Here is a 15192-nt window from a genome sequence, read left to right as displayed (position 1 = left end):
GTTGGGGAAGGTCATGAAGGGAGGGTTCTCTGCACCAGTGCCTGATAACAAGGACTATCACAGAAGACTGCAAAACCCACAAGGTTCCACAAAGGTCATTGCAACCTTACACACACAAAATATACTTTTGTGAGAACATCTGTCCAGAAACTGCTAACCTTGGACTGGCACTCTCTTATTATTGATCCTTAGTGTCAAGGATAATTGTCTCAAAGCAATTATATAATTCTCACTTTTTTCATTAAAAACTTTTGTCTTTCTTTGCCATGAATACACACATAGTTACTATGGCACACATATTCCCATTGCAATGCTCTATTTCCAAATAAGCATAATTTTTAAAGAGTCTCCTTCTGTATTTCTTAGTTTGACAAAATGGTGTCTCAGGAGTGGGACTGAAGTGAGCTCAGCTTGAATGGGTTGGTGGCTCCGGAATCAAGTGTGGTACCACCTGAGCTCTTTGCACTCTGCTTCTGTCAGTTACCTTTTCTGCCCTGGTGAATCTCCTTTTGAGTTTTTGGACTCCCTTTCTTTGGTGAGTTCTTTTTTATTTTATTCATGTTCTGATTTGGTTATAAGGCCTCCTCAATAAAGAACTTTGCATCTCTCCTGGGATGACAGAAGACTTTGTTTTTCTGGCAAACTGTTTCTAGTATAAGGACAATGTTCTTCTGGTTTCAGTACTCTGGTTTCTACCAGAAATAGTATAAGGACAATGTTCTGTCTGGTTCTCCATGCCTAGTTTAACATTTCGTTTTGTCTGTACATTAGTCTGTTCTTGCATTGCTATAAAGAAATACCTGTGACTGGATAATTTATAAAGAAAAGAGGTTTGATTGGCTCATGGTTCTTTAAGCTGTACAGGAAGCATGATGCTGGCATCTGCTTGGCTTCTGGGGAGGCCTCAGGAAATTTTCAACAATGACGGAAGGTGAAGGGGAAGTAGGCACTTCTTATGTGGCTGGAGCAGGAGCAGGAGCAAGCTGGGTGGGGGAGGTGCTACACACTTTTAAATTACCAGTTCTCAAGAGAACTCACTCACTATCATGAGAATAGCACCAAGGGGATGGTGCTAAACCATTCATGAGAAACCACCCCCATGATCCAATTGCCTCCCACTAGGCCCCGCTCCAACATGGGGGATTACAATTTGACATGAGATTTGAGTGGGGACACAGATCCAAACCATATCAGTCTGCATGCCTAGCTTAAAATTTTTATGAGCACTCTTACTTTTGGTTTCATTTTGGTTAGGTCACGTGTATCTGTAAGTGATTTGGCTCTTTTCTCCCTTGTTTGTTTCTGAACATGTTCTGAGAGGAAAAAAAAAGTTCTAAATGGTGGGCATAAGATGACCAATTAAAAGCTACTAGGTGGTCACTGCTATCTATCACGCCAGTTCAAATTACTGACATTCTTTGACAGGATTTCTATGATTTTTCTTTCTTTGTCCTTGAGAGATTAACAAGAAATAGAATGTGATTATCAAATTCTAAAGGCATACCACAAAAACCTTCCTTTGGGATTCCAGTCAGCTGTATTATAGTTCATTCTCATGCACATTTAAAAACTGATGGGCAAATTACACCAATAAAAATTTAGAGCACAAATGGTCATTATTCACAGTCTCTAAGAAAACTGCAACCAACTATAGGGTTAACATGTAGAGCCTTCCAAGTTCTCTCTCTACTTTTTTCTGCTTATTTTGACTCTGATGACTTTTCTCTTGGCATTAGGATGAATTCACTGGTTATGGCATTCCAGCCTCTCTCTCTCTCTCTCTCTATATATATATATACATAGATAGATAGATAGATAGATAGATAGATAGATAGATAGATAGATAAAGTGTGTGTGTATATATAAATAAAGATAGGGTCACACTCTGTCACCTAGGCTAGAGTGCAATGGCATGATCATAGCTCACTGCAGCCTCCAGCTCCTGGGATCAAGTGATCCTCCTGCCTCTTGAGTAGCTAGGACCACATGTGAGTACAATCACACCCAGCTAATTTTGTTGTTTCTTTGTAGAGACAGAGTCCTCACTATGTTACCCAGGATGGTCTTGGACTCCTGACCTCAAGCCATCCTCCTGCCTCAGCCTCCCACAGCTGGGATTACAGGTATGAGCCACCATGTCCAGCCCCCAGCCAAGATTATTTAAAAAGGAGTCTTAAAGGGCTTTCAAATTAATAGCTTTACATATTACAATAGCTCCATGGCAACTAACAACCTAGATACCTTTTGGAAATGAAAATTTAGGTTTGCCCAACTAACAACTGCTCAAGGTGATGGAACAATTAATTAAAGGATTGACATTCTAAAGGAAAATAACTAAATAAATATTTATAAAACTTAGGCTACCAGATCAAACAAGTCAAAACCTTGAGCTCAGAGTAATAATATAAGGAAAGTGTCTCCATCCAGCATAAAAATTGCTTTACCACACAGGGGCAAATCAATTAAATGAGCACTCACAGAAAATATATAATAATTAACCCAAATACCTTTTAGTTTATGTGACTTACATAAATCTTTGATAAATAAGCTAGTTTTAATTTGTTGATAAAAATAGAAATGCCTTCAAAATGGTCAGCATATACTTTTGCCTGGGTTTGCTGGCAAGATAAGATTATTTTGTTATTAGTTTTTTTTTTGTTTTTTTTTTTTTTTTTGAGACGGAGTCTCGCTCTGCCGCCCAGGCTGGAGTGCAATGGCTGGATCTCAGCTCACTGCAAGCCCCACCTCCTGAGTTTACGCCATTCTCTTGCCTCAGCCTCCCAAGTAGCTGGGACTACAGGCGCCCGCGACGTCTCCCGGCTAGTTTTTTTGTATTTTTTTTAGTAGAGACGGGGTTTCACCATGTTAGCCAGGATGGTCTCAATCTCCTGACCTCGTGATCCGCCTGTCTCGGCCTCCCAAAGTGCTGGGATTACAGGCTTGAGCCACTGCGCCCGGCCGTTATTAGTTTTTTAGACAGTGTCTTACTCTGTCTCCCAGGCTGGAGTGCAGTGGCATGATCTTGCCTCACTGCAACCTCTGCCTCCCATGTTCAAGCAGTTCTCCTGCCTCAGTGTTCTGAGTAGCTGGGATTACAGGTGTCCGCCACCATACCCAGCTAATTTTTGTATATTTAGTAGAGACAGGATTTTGCCGTGTTGGCCAGGCTGGTCTGGAACTCCTGACCTCAGGTGATCCACCTGCCTCAGCCTCCCAAAGTGGTGGGATTACAGGTGTGAACCACTGTGCCCGGCCTGGCCAAATGGGATTATATTTGCCTCTGCTAAATGGTTTAAGGTAATAAAACTAGAAGCCCTGCCCCCAAACAGAATGATCTTTGTTTTTGTAACTCTTTGATAAATAAGATGAATTTAACATTATTGATTTAGTAAAACCAGTTGTATCTTCTGAGGTATTGGCAAAATATCCACATATGCAAAGTTAAGGTTGTTACTCAGGTGAATATCTGATATTCACAGGCTACAGAAAAGGGCTAACAGGGAAATAAAATAATGACTAGTTTTGTCTACTATTTTAGTTTTCATAAGTAATCTGGGTATAATTGTTTAAAATAAATCAATATAAATGGGATTCACATTTATTAAACTTTTCATGCAATTTGAAATCTTAACATTATGTATGTTAAGTGATACTAAATGTCTGGGTTATTGTTAAATAAGATAAAATACTAAAACATAAATATAAGCTTATTCTTGGCTTCTAAAATTTTATAGGAAGACTAAATAAATTTGGGTCTACTAATACATAATAAAAATTATGTTATGGGGAAACGTATTTCTAACAATTATAACATAGTTCTCCATCTATAAAATACTAATACGTGATAGGCAGTTCAATATTTTTTGCTTCCTAGGTTTTCACTAGAATTTAAGGTTACTAATAGTTAAAAAATACTAATTAATATATATGATTCTGTCTATAAAATGCACAAAAATCGTGTTTTGATGAGAAAAATTAGAAGAAAGGTTTTAAAAATGTGTTCTTTATTGAGAAAAACCAGTAATTTTGTCTAATTCAGAGATTATTTAAAGGCTGTTTCAAAATATGTGTTTAGGAATGAAACAGAAACAATATAGAAAGTAACCAGTAAGTAGAAGAGAGATATGAAGAAACTAATAGGTATGGAGCTGTATTTTTGGTAAGGAAGGTTAAAAAGAAAAGATAATAATTTTATATCAGAAATAATCTTGTGTGGTACATTTTTGGCCTAAAGTAAAATGACTTCTTATTTGGGAAAGAAAAAGTATAGGACAAAGCAGAAAGTCTAAGCATGTCATGGAAGGTCTGTGCAAGTTGTGAAAGATTTATGAAGGATGCATTTATGAAAGAACTTTTTTGTGTGTGATCAAGTAGGCTATAATTAGAAGGCAATTATTAAAATTATTTCTAAACATTGAGGTTTTATGTTAAAAATATGCTAATACAAAACTAAAAATGTGGTATCTTATGTTAGAACAAGGTTTTCTTGAAGTAAAATTACAAGAAGTTTTGATTTTAATTATGAAATGTTTAACAGACATATTCTAAACTGCAGACTCTTCCTGTTTTACACTTTCTATTTATGTCACATTTCATCCTGAGATGTATTTAATTTCCCTAGTTTCAGTTGAAAATGTTGTCTTCATCATTTAGAATGGTAATTTTATTACCATCATGCTGGTATGGCCTGACACTGAAATGCTTATCTTGAAGGTCTAGAAGACAAATGTTTTTGTTTAATATAACTTGATTTCTTGATGTTTCTGAATTGTTCCATGTAACCAGGAACTTCCTATGCTTTTACCAAGAGCCATGCATTCTGCTGCTCAGGGTACTAGTTTTTTGTTTACATTCCTCTATAATGTGTTGTACACTCATAACCTTGGACACACAATCTTTCTGTGTCTTTTTAAGTTTAAAGAACTTTTTCATCAGGTTCAACTTCCATGTTATATAAGTGAGCTTCCTGTAAGAATAAGCAATCACATTGCAGGATGTTTGTCTTATCTTTTTGGTAACTGTTCTAAGAAACAAAGATTTTACCTTTTATCAAGATGATTTTCTATGTTGTCTTTATTAGGTTTTTGATTACTTAGGAAAACTGAGCTTTGAAAGCTTTAAGGCTACAAAAAAATCCATGTAACTTTCTGTATTGCTTTTGAATTTTTTTAACTATCACTATGGTTAAATGAATGACTATTATTTCACAGTGACCTGTGGTCCTGTTTTAATCAGGTGTTTAAAAACTTTTGGCATCTTTGACAGGCTTCCCCAGTGTAAAAATTCTAAATTAAGTCTTTCTGACCTGGAATTTGCTTTGTGATTTTTCCAGTTGAGCCCCAGGAGAGCGTCAAAAGATGTATCTCTCATTTTACAGAGATAGTAAATGATTAGACTAGTTTGGCAAATTATATGGGATGCATTGCCAGATGATAAGTGATGCTAGATTTTTTTCAGTCACATTTGTGATATGTTATTTTAATTTTTATATTTTGAGATGGAGTCTTACTCTGTTGCCCAGGCTGGAGTGCAGTGGTGTGATCTCAGCTCACTGCAACCTCTGCCTCCTGGATTCAAGGTATTCTCCTGCCTCAGCCTCCCGAGTAGATGGGATTACAGGTGTGTGTCGTCACACTTGGCTGATTTTTGTACTTTTTTTGGAGACAGGGTTTCACTGTGTTGGCCAGGCTGGTCTCAAACTCCTGACCTCAGTTAATTCACCCACCTCGGCCTCCCAAAGTGCTGGGGTTACAGGTGTGAGTCACCACACCCAACCACATTTGTCATATGTTATTGACCTGAATGTTCCAAAATTGTGTTAAACTTCTAAAGATACAATGTCACTAGACATAATTTGGGTTATGTTGTATGCCACAAAAATAACCAAATTTCTGTGTCAGTTGCTGATGATAATGAACTTATATCAGATTTTTAAACATGATTATTTTAAGTTTTTGTCATCCACAGTTATTGTTTTGATTGTTCTCTAAAAGCATTTGGAATCAGATTCATGGAGGAGACGCTAACAAGTACACTTAAATATGGACTTCTAATAATTTTAATATCAATTAACTAAATAAAAATCTTTAGGCCAGGCACAGTGGCTCACACCACTGTGGCCAATCATTTCCCTCCAAAATGGGATCAGAGCAGCAATTTGGAACAGGTCCATCTCAGCACCAAGGAACAAAATCCTAACTACGGAGTGATTTGGTCAGCAATGCTTTTAGAGAAAGATCTTGATCAAAAAGGGGAAAGGTGGAAGTTGTCAGAATCAAAATGGAGATACTTGTATCAAAAACTCTGACAGGCCAGGTGCGATGGCTCACACCTGTAATTCCAGCACTTTGGGAGGCCGAGGTGGGCAGATCATGAGGTCAGAAGATCAAGACCATCCTGGCTAACACAGAGAAACCCCATCTCTACTAAAAATACAAAAAATTAGCCATGTGTGGTGGCACATGCCTGTAGTCCCAGCTACTCGGGAAGCTGAGGCAGGAGAATCTCTTAAACCCAGGAAGTGGAGGTCGCAGTGAGCCGAGATCACACCACTGTACTCCAGTCTAGGTGACAGAGTGAGACTCCATCTCTAAATAAATACATAAATAAATAAACACTGACAAATAGAGCTGGAGAAGGCCATAAAAAGGAAGGGAGGGTTCTTTTTTTTTTTGAGATGGAGTCTCACTCTGTCGCCCAGGCTGGAGTGCAGTGGCCGGATCTCAGCTCACTGCAAGCTCTGCCTCCCGGGTCCATGCCACTCGGGAGGGTTCTTTTTTAAAAATTTTGAGATTTTATGGCTCTGTTGCCCAGTCTGGAGTGCAGTGGTACAATTTTGGCTCACTGCAACCTGTGTCTCCCTGGCTCAAGCAATCCTCTTGCCTTAGCTTTCCAAGTAGCTGGAACTGCAGGCACATGCCACCACATCCAGTTAATTTTAAAAATATTTTCTAGAGACAAGGCCTCACTATATTGCACAGCCCAGTCTTGAACTCCTGGGCTTAAGTGATCCTCTTGGCTTGTCCTTCCAAAGTGCTGGGATTACAGGTGTGAACCACCATGCCCAGCAAAAGGGAGGGTTCTTATGCAAGAATGCCTGATAACAAGAACCATCACAAAAGACTCTGCAAAACCCATAACTTTGCACAAAGGCCATTGCAAACTTACACATACAAAAATGCTTCTACAGGGACATATGTTCAGTTACTGCCTGTCCAGTCTTGCACTGGTGCTGCTTTTGTTATTTATCCTTGTAGCCAAGAATTATCTCAAAACAATGATATAATCCTCACTTTTCCTTTAATAACCTTTGTCTTCCTTTACCTCCCCAAATATGCAAATAGTTTACTATGGCACACGTATTCCCATTGCAATACTTACTCCCAAATAAACATCATTTCCTTTTACAAAGTCTCACTTTCTGTTACTTAAGTTGACAAATACCTTGAATAATCAGAAAATAAAGGCAATAAGATGAGAATCACTTCCATCTTTCTTCTGTCAATTCCAACCAAACAGTCTCCATCTGTATTCATATAATTTGCCTTTCCCTCTGTTATGAGGAAGGGTTCCCATTCTTACCCAAGGCCAACCTATTACTTGTGAATTAAATTCCACCCCTTGCTTCCTTAAGGACCACACCATGATGATGTCTTCACTCTCCTGTATCATTTGCTCCCTCTCTATGGTATTATTATCAGAAGCATATAACATGCATTACTGTCATTCATCTTTTAAAAGTTTCTCTTGATTCCGTGACCTTCCAGTTCCTGCTCAGTTTTTGTGCTATTGTTTTCCTGAAAAACCACTCAAATCAATCAAGTGTTCTCACCGACCTCACATCCTTGCTCCCATTCCAGTCCAGTTTTCCTTTCACCTGATCCATGGAAACAGCCTTCACTGAGCTTATTAATGGCCTATATTTGTTAATATTTTGCCAGTGCCAGGGGCAATTCTCTCTCCCTGTTTACTTGGCCTCTCATGTTTTTGCAGTCCTGCATATGCAGCTCCAACAGGCTTGCACTCTCTTCTTTGAATGGTAAAGATCCTCTAAGTCCAGGGCCAAGTGTGATGATGTGCAGATATTATCTGGTAGGACTCAAGTAAATTGTTCTAGTTCCTGCCTTACTTCTCAGCACACATCTGGCCACTGCTGAACAGAGACGTGGCAGAGCATCAATAGCAAGACCCTTTGACAAATTCATTGTTCATCATAACAAATTCATTTACTATCCTCCAAATAGTAAAGAATTGGAAATAACCTAAGTGTCCAAACTTAATGTAGTAGTGAGTCAAAATGTATCAAGGTACAAGGTCTTTAACAAAAGTGACCTTTCCTTGTCTTCCCAGCCTGGGCTGATGTTAGCTCCTTCCCTGCTCCTGTCCCATAGAGCCTGAGGCATAGTCCTTTGGCTACTTCATGCCCTTAGGCACATTTCCTGGCAGAGTTACTCCAATAAGTCTCCACTCAGTGTTATAAGGGGTGGGAAGAGATGACATAGTGGAGAGTGAGAGCTGCAGGTTCAGGTGTGAGGAGGAGTCAGCCAGTGGCCTCACTGACAGGGGAAATGTACCCATGCAAGGCTGTTGAGGGAGAGGTTCCATCTAGGCAGGGGTTGGGGCCCAGGACACTCAGCTAAGGGGCCAGTTTCAGCTCCTTCAGCAGAGCTGGCTGGTTGAAAATATCACGACCTTGGGCCAACAGAGGGAGGCTACGGTCAATTCTGGCATGTTGAAGTGGCCTTGAGAAAACAAAAAAGCATGGTAAATATGAAATTACTTCAGAGAGACAGGCAAACTTGGTACCAGCAGCCCATGGGTGTTGGGGACCCTCCGCAGTATTTCTGGACAAATTCACTACTTACCCAAAGTCCTTGTGAGCTTCGTGGACTTCATTGGAGACTGTAGCTATGGGAGAGAAGATGGATGGGGTGAGGCATTGGGAAGGGTTGATAGGTGAGTTAAAGCCTTTTTTGGCTTGTCTACCAGTGGTGGTGGGGTCTCCCTTGGCTCTGCCCCCCATGCAGGACCCAGCTGTTCGGGTGGGAGGAAGCTCCCACCCCTGCTGTCTCCCTATTCTTGTTGCCCATGCAGAGCCACCCGCCCTCTGAAATGAGTTTTGAAACCCAGCCTCCATACTCTGCATGGCTCACAGCTACTGACCACAGTGTTTCCCCAGCACCCCAATCAATTTTCTTCTTGAAAGGGATTCTGAAGCTGTTCACCTTACTTCTCCACAATATTTAGCCTATTGTGGGGGATCAACCCCACAATCTGACTCATGCAGTAGAAAGGGGGACAATAGGTCATCTTGTGTCTCAGGGTTTAAGGTTGTGGCCAGGTCTCATTTCAGACCCGCTAGTCTATCTATGCAGAGACTTCTCCGCTCCTCAGCACCCTAGTGCAGGAAGGCAGGAGGGAAACCAGGCTTCTGTTAAACTGGGACAGCCAGTGACTGCCCACTGCACGGCAGATGGAATAGGGGTGGCAGAGGTAAGGATATGCCTGGCACATGAAATATGGTCAGTAGGTGTTCACAGGTAGACCAGGGAGTAAGTGATGGCAGTGAGAGCCTGGCTTTCATGGGCAGGCTCCCCACACCCCTCAGGAATGTGACTGTGAATCCAGAAACAGCCATCAGCTGCACAGTTGTAAAGGTGAAATTAAGACACCAAGCCAGGCCTGGGGGTATAGCTCAGGGGTAGAGCATTTGACTGCAGATCAAGAGGTCCCTGGTTCAAATCCAGGTGCCCCCTACTAATTTTTAATGACTGAAGTAGTGCCGGGATTTCTGCCCCTTCTCCCCACATGTGACCATTAGTGTGCTTTATTTCATGATAAAATTTAGTGTCTGGATCAGGACAAGGTCTAAGAATCCTCCCCAGGTCATCACCCAGATAATATAATAACTGCTAGGGTCACATTTGATTGAAGAGCCTGACCAAGTTAGCCCAGACAAGCCCCACTTCTGGGTCTCTTGCCCCTCATGGTCTATATGTGGATCTCACTCTTTCTCAGTATCTCATTTCCTCAACCTCACTGTAATCTCCAGAAAGAAAGCACAGACTCTCTCTTTGATCTTGCTACTACTTTCTGTGAAGTATGAAGGAAATATATGCAGCTTCCTACTTCCCAGAGGCAACTATAACGATCTGAAAACCCTGTCAAAAGTTGTCTCTTTTCTCTGTCTGCGAATTTCTTGAGGGTGCTACCTCTACCACAGACTCTGGCCACCTAATTCTCCCTTCTTCTCTCCTAACACTTCTTATTTCTTACCCTGGGTTAGTATTTCCTTGATGAGAATACCTAGAAGTAGACCCTACTTTATATTAAACTTAAAAATTCAGATAAAATATTTAAGACATAAATGGCTGTAACAAATCTTCAGAGGATTCTCTACTTTCCTTGATGAACAAAGAAATTTGAAATAATCTTTTATATGAGGACAAATAAAAATTCAGAAAATATGAAAACCATCTCATTAAAAGTATCAAATAACTAATATAGGAAATACCAGATGTAGATTTGGGAAGGAAGGGAAGCAGAAATTTAAATTTCCATACTAAAAGCTGCTTTGGCCCTGAGTGTATTTCTCAGTTCAGAAGAGGCAGCTGAGAACCTGAGTGGAGCTTTTGGGAGCCTCTCAAAACTAGGGAGATAGAAGTCAGAATTCTGGGCCCAACTAGAGTATAGACATTGATGACACCAACTCTGGCTTCTGACTAGGAGCTCAAGGGATAAGAGTAAATGTAAAGAAATTCAGTCACTGTAAGAATTTGTGGCTAGGCTTTTTAACTTTTGAATGGCTCAGGAAAACTCAAACCTCGAAATTATATTAAGGTGTCTGATTGCTCAGGACACCTTAATATAATTTATTTACTTGGAAAAAGCAAATAAAGGAAGATATTATTGTCCCTGGCCTTAGATTAGTTCTACAAATAAAATTTTAGCATACAGTCAAAGATCACCATATACACAGGGAAGCAAAAAGCTATGAATGAGAATCAATAAAAATAACAGACCACAGAACTAAACAAAAGGACTTTGGATATTAGAACTACCAGAAACTCTATAAAATAACAATGCTTATTGTGTTCAAGGAGATAAAAGCCAACCTTGAAAATTTCAATAGGAAATTTAAAGCATGAAAAGTAACTCAGGAGATTTGAAAAGACAAAATATAAATTTTATGTCTAAAAATACAATAACTAAAATTAAAAACTCAATGAATAGGTCTATGCTCTTCTTAATAAATAGATTAAGCCAATGAGAAAATCAGTGAACTAAAACACTGAGAGGAAAAACTATCCATCGTAAAACATGGTAAGACAAAAGTTGGCAAACACAGAAGATAAAGTAATTAATATAGAGGAACAGAAAGAAAAAAGACTGAAGAAAAGTGAACAGAGCCTAAAGGACCCGTGGGATGCCACAAGTGGACCAACATATGCATTGTGAGAATCCCAGAAGAGGAAGGGAGAGAAAATGGGGGAGAGAGAATATTTGAAGAAATAATAGTTGAAAACTACCCAACATTGATGAAATACATGAATATAAAAATCTAAGAAGCTCAGCTGGGCACAGTGGCTTATGTATGTAATCCCAGCACTTTGGAAGGCTGAGGTGGGTGGATCACTTGAGGTCAGGAGTTTGAGACCAGCCTGGTCAACCTGGTGCAATCTCATCTCTACTAAAAAAAAAAAAAAAAAAAAAAAAAAAAAAAAAAAAAAAAAAATTAGGCGGGCATGGTGGCACGTGCGTGTAATCCCAACTACTCAGGAGGCTGAGGCATGAGAATTGCTTGAAACCAAGAGGTAGAGGTTAAAGTGAGCTGAGATCGCCCTGGTGTGGTTCCGTCCTGTGCAGCTATTCTCTTGAGCAGTGGTTGTTTATCTCCATCCGCCTTCTCTCCCACCTAAGTGCGTGCCACCACCTAATGGAAGATTCGTGGACATGGAGATGAGGCCCCTGAGGCCCCAGAACTATCTTTTCAGTTGTGAACTAAAGGCCAACAAAGATTATCACTTTAAGGTGGATAATATTGAAAATGAGCACCAGTTATCTTTAAGAGCAATCAATTTAGGGGCTGGAGCAATGGATGAATTGGACACTGTTGAAGCAGAGGCAATGAATTATGAAGGCAGTCCAATTACAGTGACACTGGCAACTTTGAAAATGTCTGTGCAGTCAATGGTTTCCCTTGGGGGCTTTGAAATAACACCACCAGTGGTCTTACAGTTGAAGTGTGGTTCAGGGCCAGTGCATATTAGTGGACACCACTTAGTAGCTGTGGAGGAAAATGCAGAGTCAGAAGATAAAGAGAAGGAGGATGTGAAACTCTTAAGTATATCTGGAAAGCAGTCTGCCCCTGGAGGTGGTAGCAAGCTTCCACAGAAAAAAGTAAAACTTGTTGCTGATGAAGATGATGATGGTGATGATTTTTATGATGAGGAAACTGAAGAAAAAGCACCAGTGAAGAAATCTATATGAGATACTCCAGTCAAAAATGCACAAAAGTCAAATCAGAATGGAAAAGACTCAAAACCACCATCAACACCAAGATCAAATGGACAAGAATCCTTCAAAAAACAGCAAAAATCTCCTGAAACACCAAAAGGACCTAGTTCTGTAGAAGACATTAAAGCAAAAATGCAAGCAAGTATAGAAAAAGGTAGTTCTATTCCCAAAGTGGAAGCCAAGCTCATCAGTTATGTGAACAATTGCTTCTAGATGACTGACCAGGAGGTTATTCAAGATCTCTGGCAGTAGAGGAAGTCTCTTTAAGAAAATAGTTTAAACGATTTATTAAAAAGTTTTCATCTCATTTCATTTCTGTAACAGTTGATATCTGGCTTTTTTATAATGCAGAGTGAGAACTTTCCCTACCGTGTTTGGTAAATGTTGTCCAGGTTCCATTGCCAAGAATGTGTTGTCCAAAATGCCTGTTTAGTTTTTTTTTTTTTTTTTTTTTTTTTTTTTTTTTGAGACGGAGTCTCGCTCTGCCACCCAGGCTGGAGTGCAGTGACCAGATCTCAGCTCACTGCAAGCTCCGCCTCCCAGGTTCACGCCATTCTCCTGCCTCAGCCTCCCGAGTAGCTGGGACTACAGGCGCCCGCCACGTCGCCCGGCTAGTTTTTTGTATTTTTAGTAGAGACGGGGTTTCACCATGTTAGCCAGGATGGTCTCGATCTCCTGACCTCGTGATCCGCCCCTCTCGGCCTCCCAAAGTGCTGGGATTACAGGCTTGAGCCACCGCGCCCGGCCCTGTTTAGTTTTTAAAGATGGAACTCCACCCTTTGTTTGGTTTTAAATATGTATGGAATGTTATGATAGGACATAATAGTAGTGGTGGTTAGACATGGAAATGGTGGGGAGACAAAAAATACACATGTGAATACTCAGTAATTTAATAAAAACAAAAAAGTGAGCTGAGCTCATGCCACTGCACTCCAGCCTGAGTGACAGAACAAAACCCTGTCTCAAAAAACAAAAACAAAACAAAACAAACAAACAAACTAAGTAGCTCAATGAATTCCAAGTAAGATGAACTAAAAAGACCCACACTGAGGGAAAAGGACACCCTATTCAAAAAATGGTGTGAAAAAATCGTCAAGCCACATGTAGAAGAATGAAACTGGATCCTAATCTCTCACCTTATACAAACATTAGACAGTAACATGAAGCCATATGAAAAAATAAAGATCTCAGTAAAGGTAAATACATGGGCAATTGTTAAAGTTAGTGTTATAGCAACAACAGTTGTAACTCCACTTTTTTTTTTTTTTTACATAATGTAAGAGACTAATGCACTTAAGAGAATTATTAGTTCATGTTTTTGGGCATATGATATATAAAGATGTGATTTTGTGACATCAGCAACTGAAAGGGGTAGTGATGGAGCTGTTAACAAACCAGAGTTTTTGTATGTTACTGAAGTTAAATTGGCATGAATTCAAATTGGAGTGTTGTACTGTTATAATATTAAATGTAATCCCCATGAAAGCCACAAAGAAAATAGCTATATAATATGTACATATTAAAAAACCCATATATATACATATATATATATATATATATATATATATATATATATATATATCTAAGAAGCTCAATGAATTCCAAGTAAGATAAACTAAAAAGACCCACACTGAGACACATTATAATCAACTTTCAACATCCCAAGACAAAGAGAATCTTGAAAGCAACATATATATATATGAAAGAAATGTAAACATTTCACTACAGAAAGGAAAACAATAATGCAGAAATGAGGGATAAAACTGCTATAAGGCATGCAGAAGATGAATAGCAAAATGACAGAAGTAGTTTTCTTTTTATCAGTAATTACTTTAAATGTAAATGGATTAAACTCTCTAATCAAAAGGTAGAGATTGCAAGAGTGGACACAAAAACATGATCCAGCTATATGCTGTCTATAAAGGACTCACTTTAGACCTAAAGATACAAATAGATTGAAAGTGAAAGGATGCAAAAAGATATTCCATACAAATAGTAATCAAAAGAGAGAGGGGGTCACAAGACTAATACCAGAAAAAATAGACATTAAATCTAAAAAGATTACAAGGCACAAAAAAGGACATTATATATATATATATATATTTAAATTATACTTTAAGTTCTAGGGTACATGTGCACAATGTGGAGATTTGTTACATATGTATACATGTGCCATGTTGGTGTGCTGTACCTATTAACTCATCATTTACATTTTGTATATCTCCTAATGCTATCCTTCCCCCCGCCCCTCCCCACAGGAGGCCCCGGTGTGTGATGTTCCCCTTCCTGTGTCCAAGTGATCTCATTGTTCAGTTCCCACCTATGAGTGAGAACATGCGGTGTTTGGTTTTCTGTTCTTGCAATAGTTTGCTGAGAATGATGGTTTCCAGCTGCATCCATGTCCCTACAAAGGACACGAACTCATTCTTTTTCATGTCTGCATAGTATTCCATGGTGTATATGTGCCACATTTTCTTAATCCAGTCTGTCACTGATGGACATTTGGGTTGATTCCAAGTCTTTGCTGTTGTGAACAGTGCCGCAATAAACATGTGTGCATGTGTTTTTATAGCAGCATGACTTATAATCCTTTGGGTATATTCCCAGTAATGGGATGGCTGGGTCAAATGGTATTTATAGTTCTAGATCCTTGGGGAATCGCCACACTGTTTTCCA

General features: G+C 39.4%; 1 protein-coding gene and 1 non-coding gene across 2 annotated transcripts; both read left to right on the top strand.

Moving 5' to 3' along the window:
* The first annotated feature begins 9683 nt into the window (after nucleotides 1-9683).
* TRNAC-GCA lies at nucleotides 9684-9755 on the top strand. Its single transcript has one exon. It is a non-coding gene; the product is annotated as a tRNA-Cys (tRNA).
* Nucleotides 9756-11952: 2197 nt separating this feature from the next.
* On the top strand, nucleotides 11953-12729 carry LOC104667003 (nucleophosmin-like). The gene is made up of 2 exons (XM_030933166.1): nucleotides 11953-12480; nucleotides 12568-12729. Exons 1-2 carry the CDS (start codon nucleotides 11953-11955, stop codon nucleotides 12727-12729), a joined length of 690 nt encoding a protein of 229 aa, XP_030789026.1.
* Nucleotides 12730-15192: the final 2463 nt, after the last annotated feature.

Source organism: Rhinopithecus roxellana, chromosome 6, assembly GCF_007565055.1.
Source record: "Rhinopithecus roxellana isolate Shanxi Qingling chromosome 6, ASM756505v1, whole genome shotgun sequence".
In the NCBI taxonomy this organism is placed as follows: domain Eukaryota; kingdom Metazoa; phylum Chordata; class Mammalia; order Primates; family Cercopithecidae; genus Rhinopithecus; species Rhinopithecus roxellana.
The sequence above is the reverse complement of the archived record's forward strand: the minus strand, read 5'-3'. Positions and strand labels throughout refer to the sequence as shown.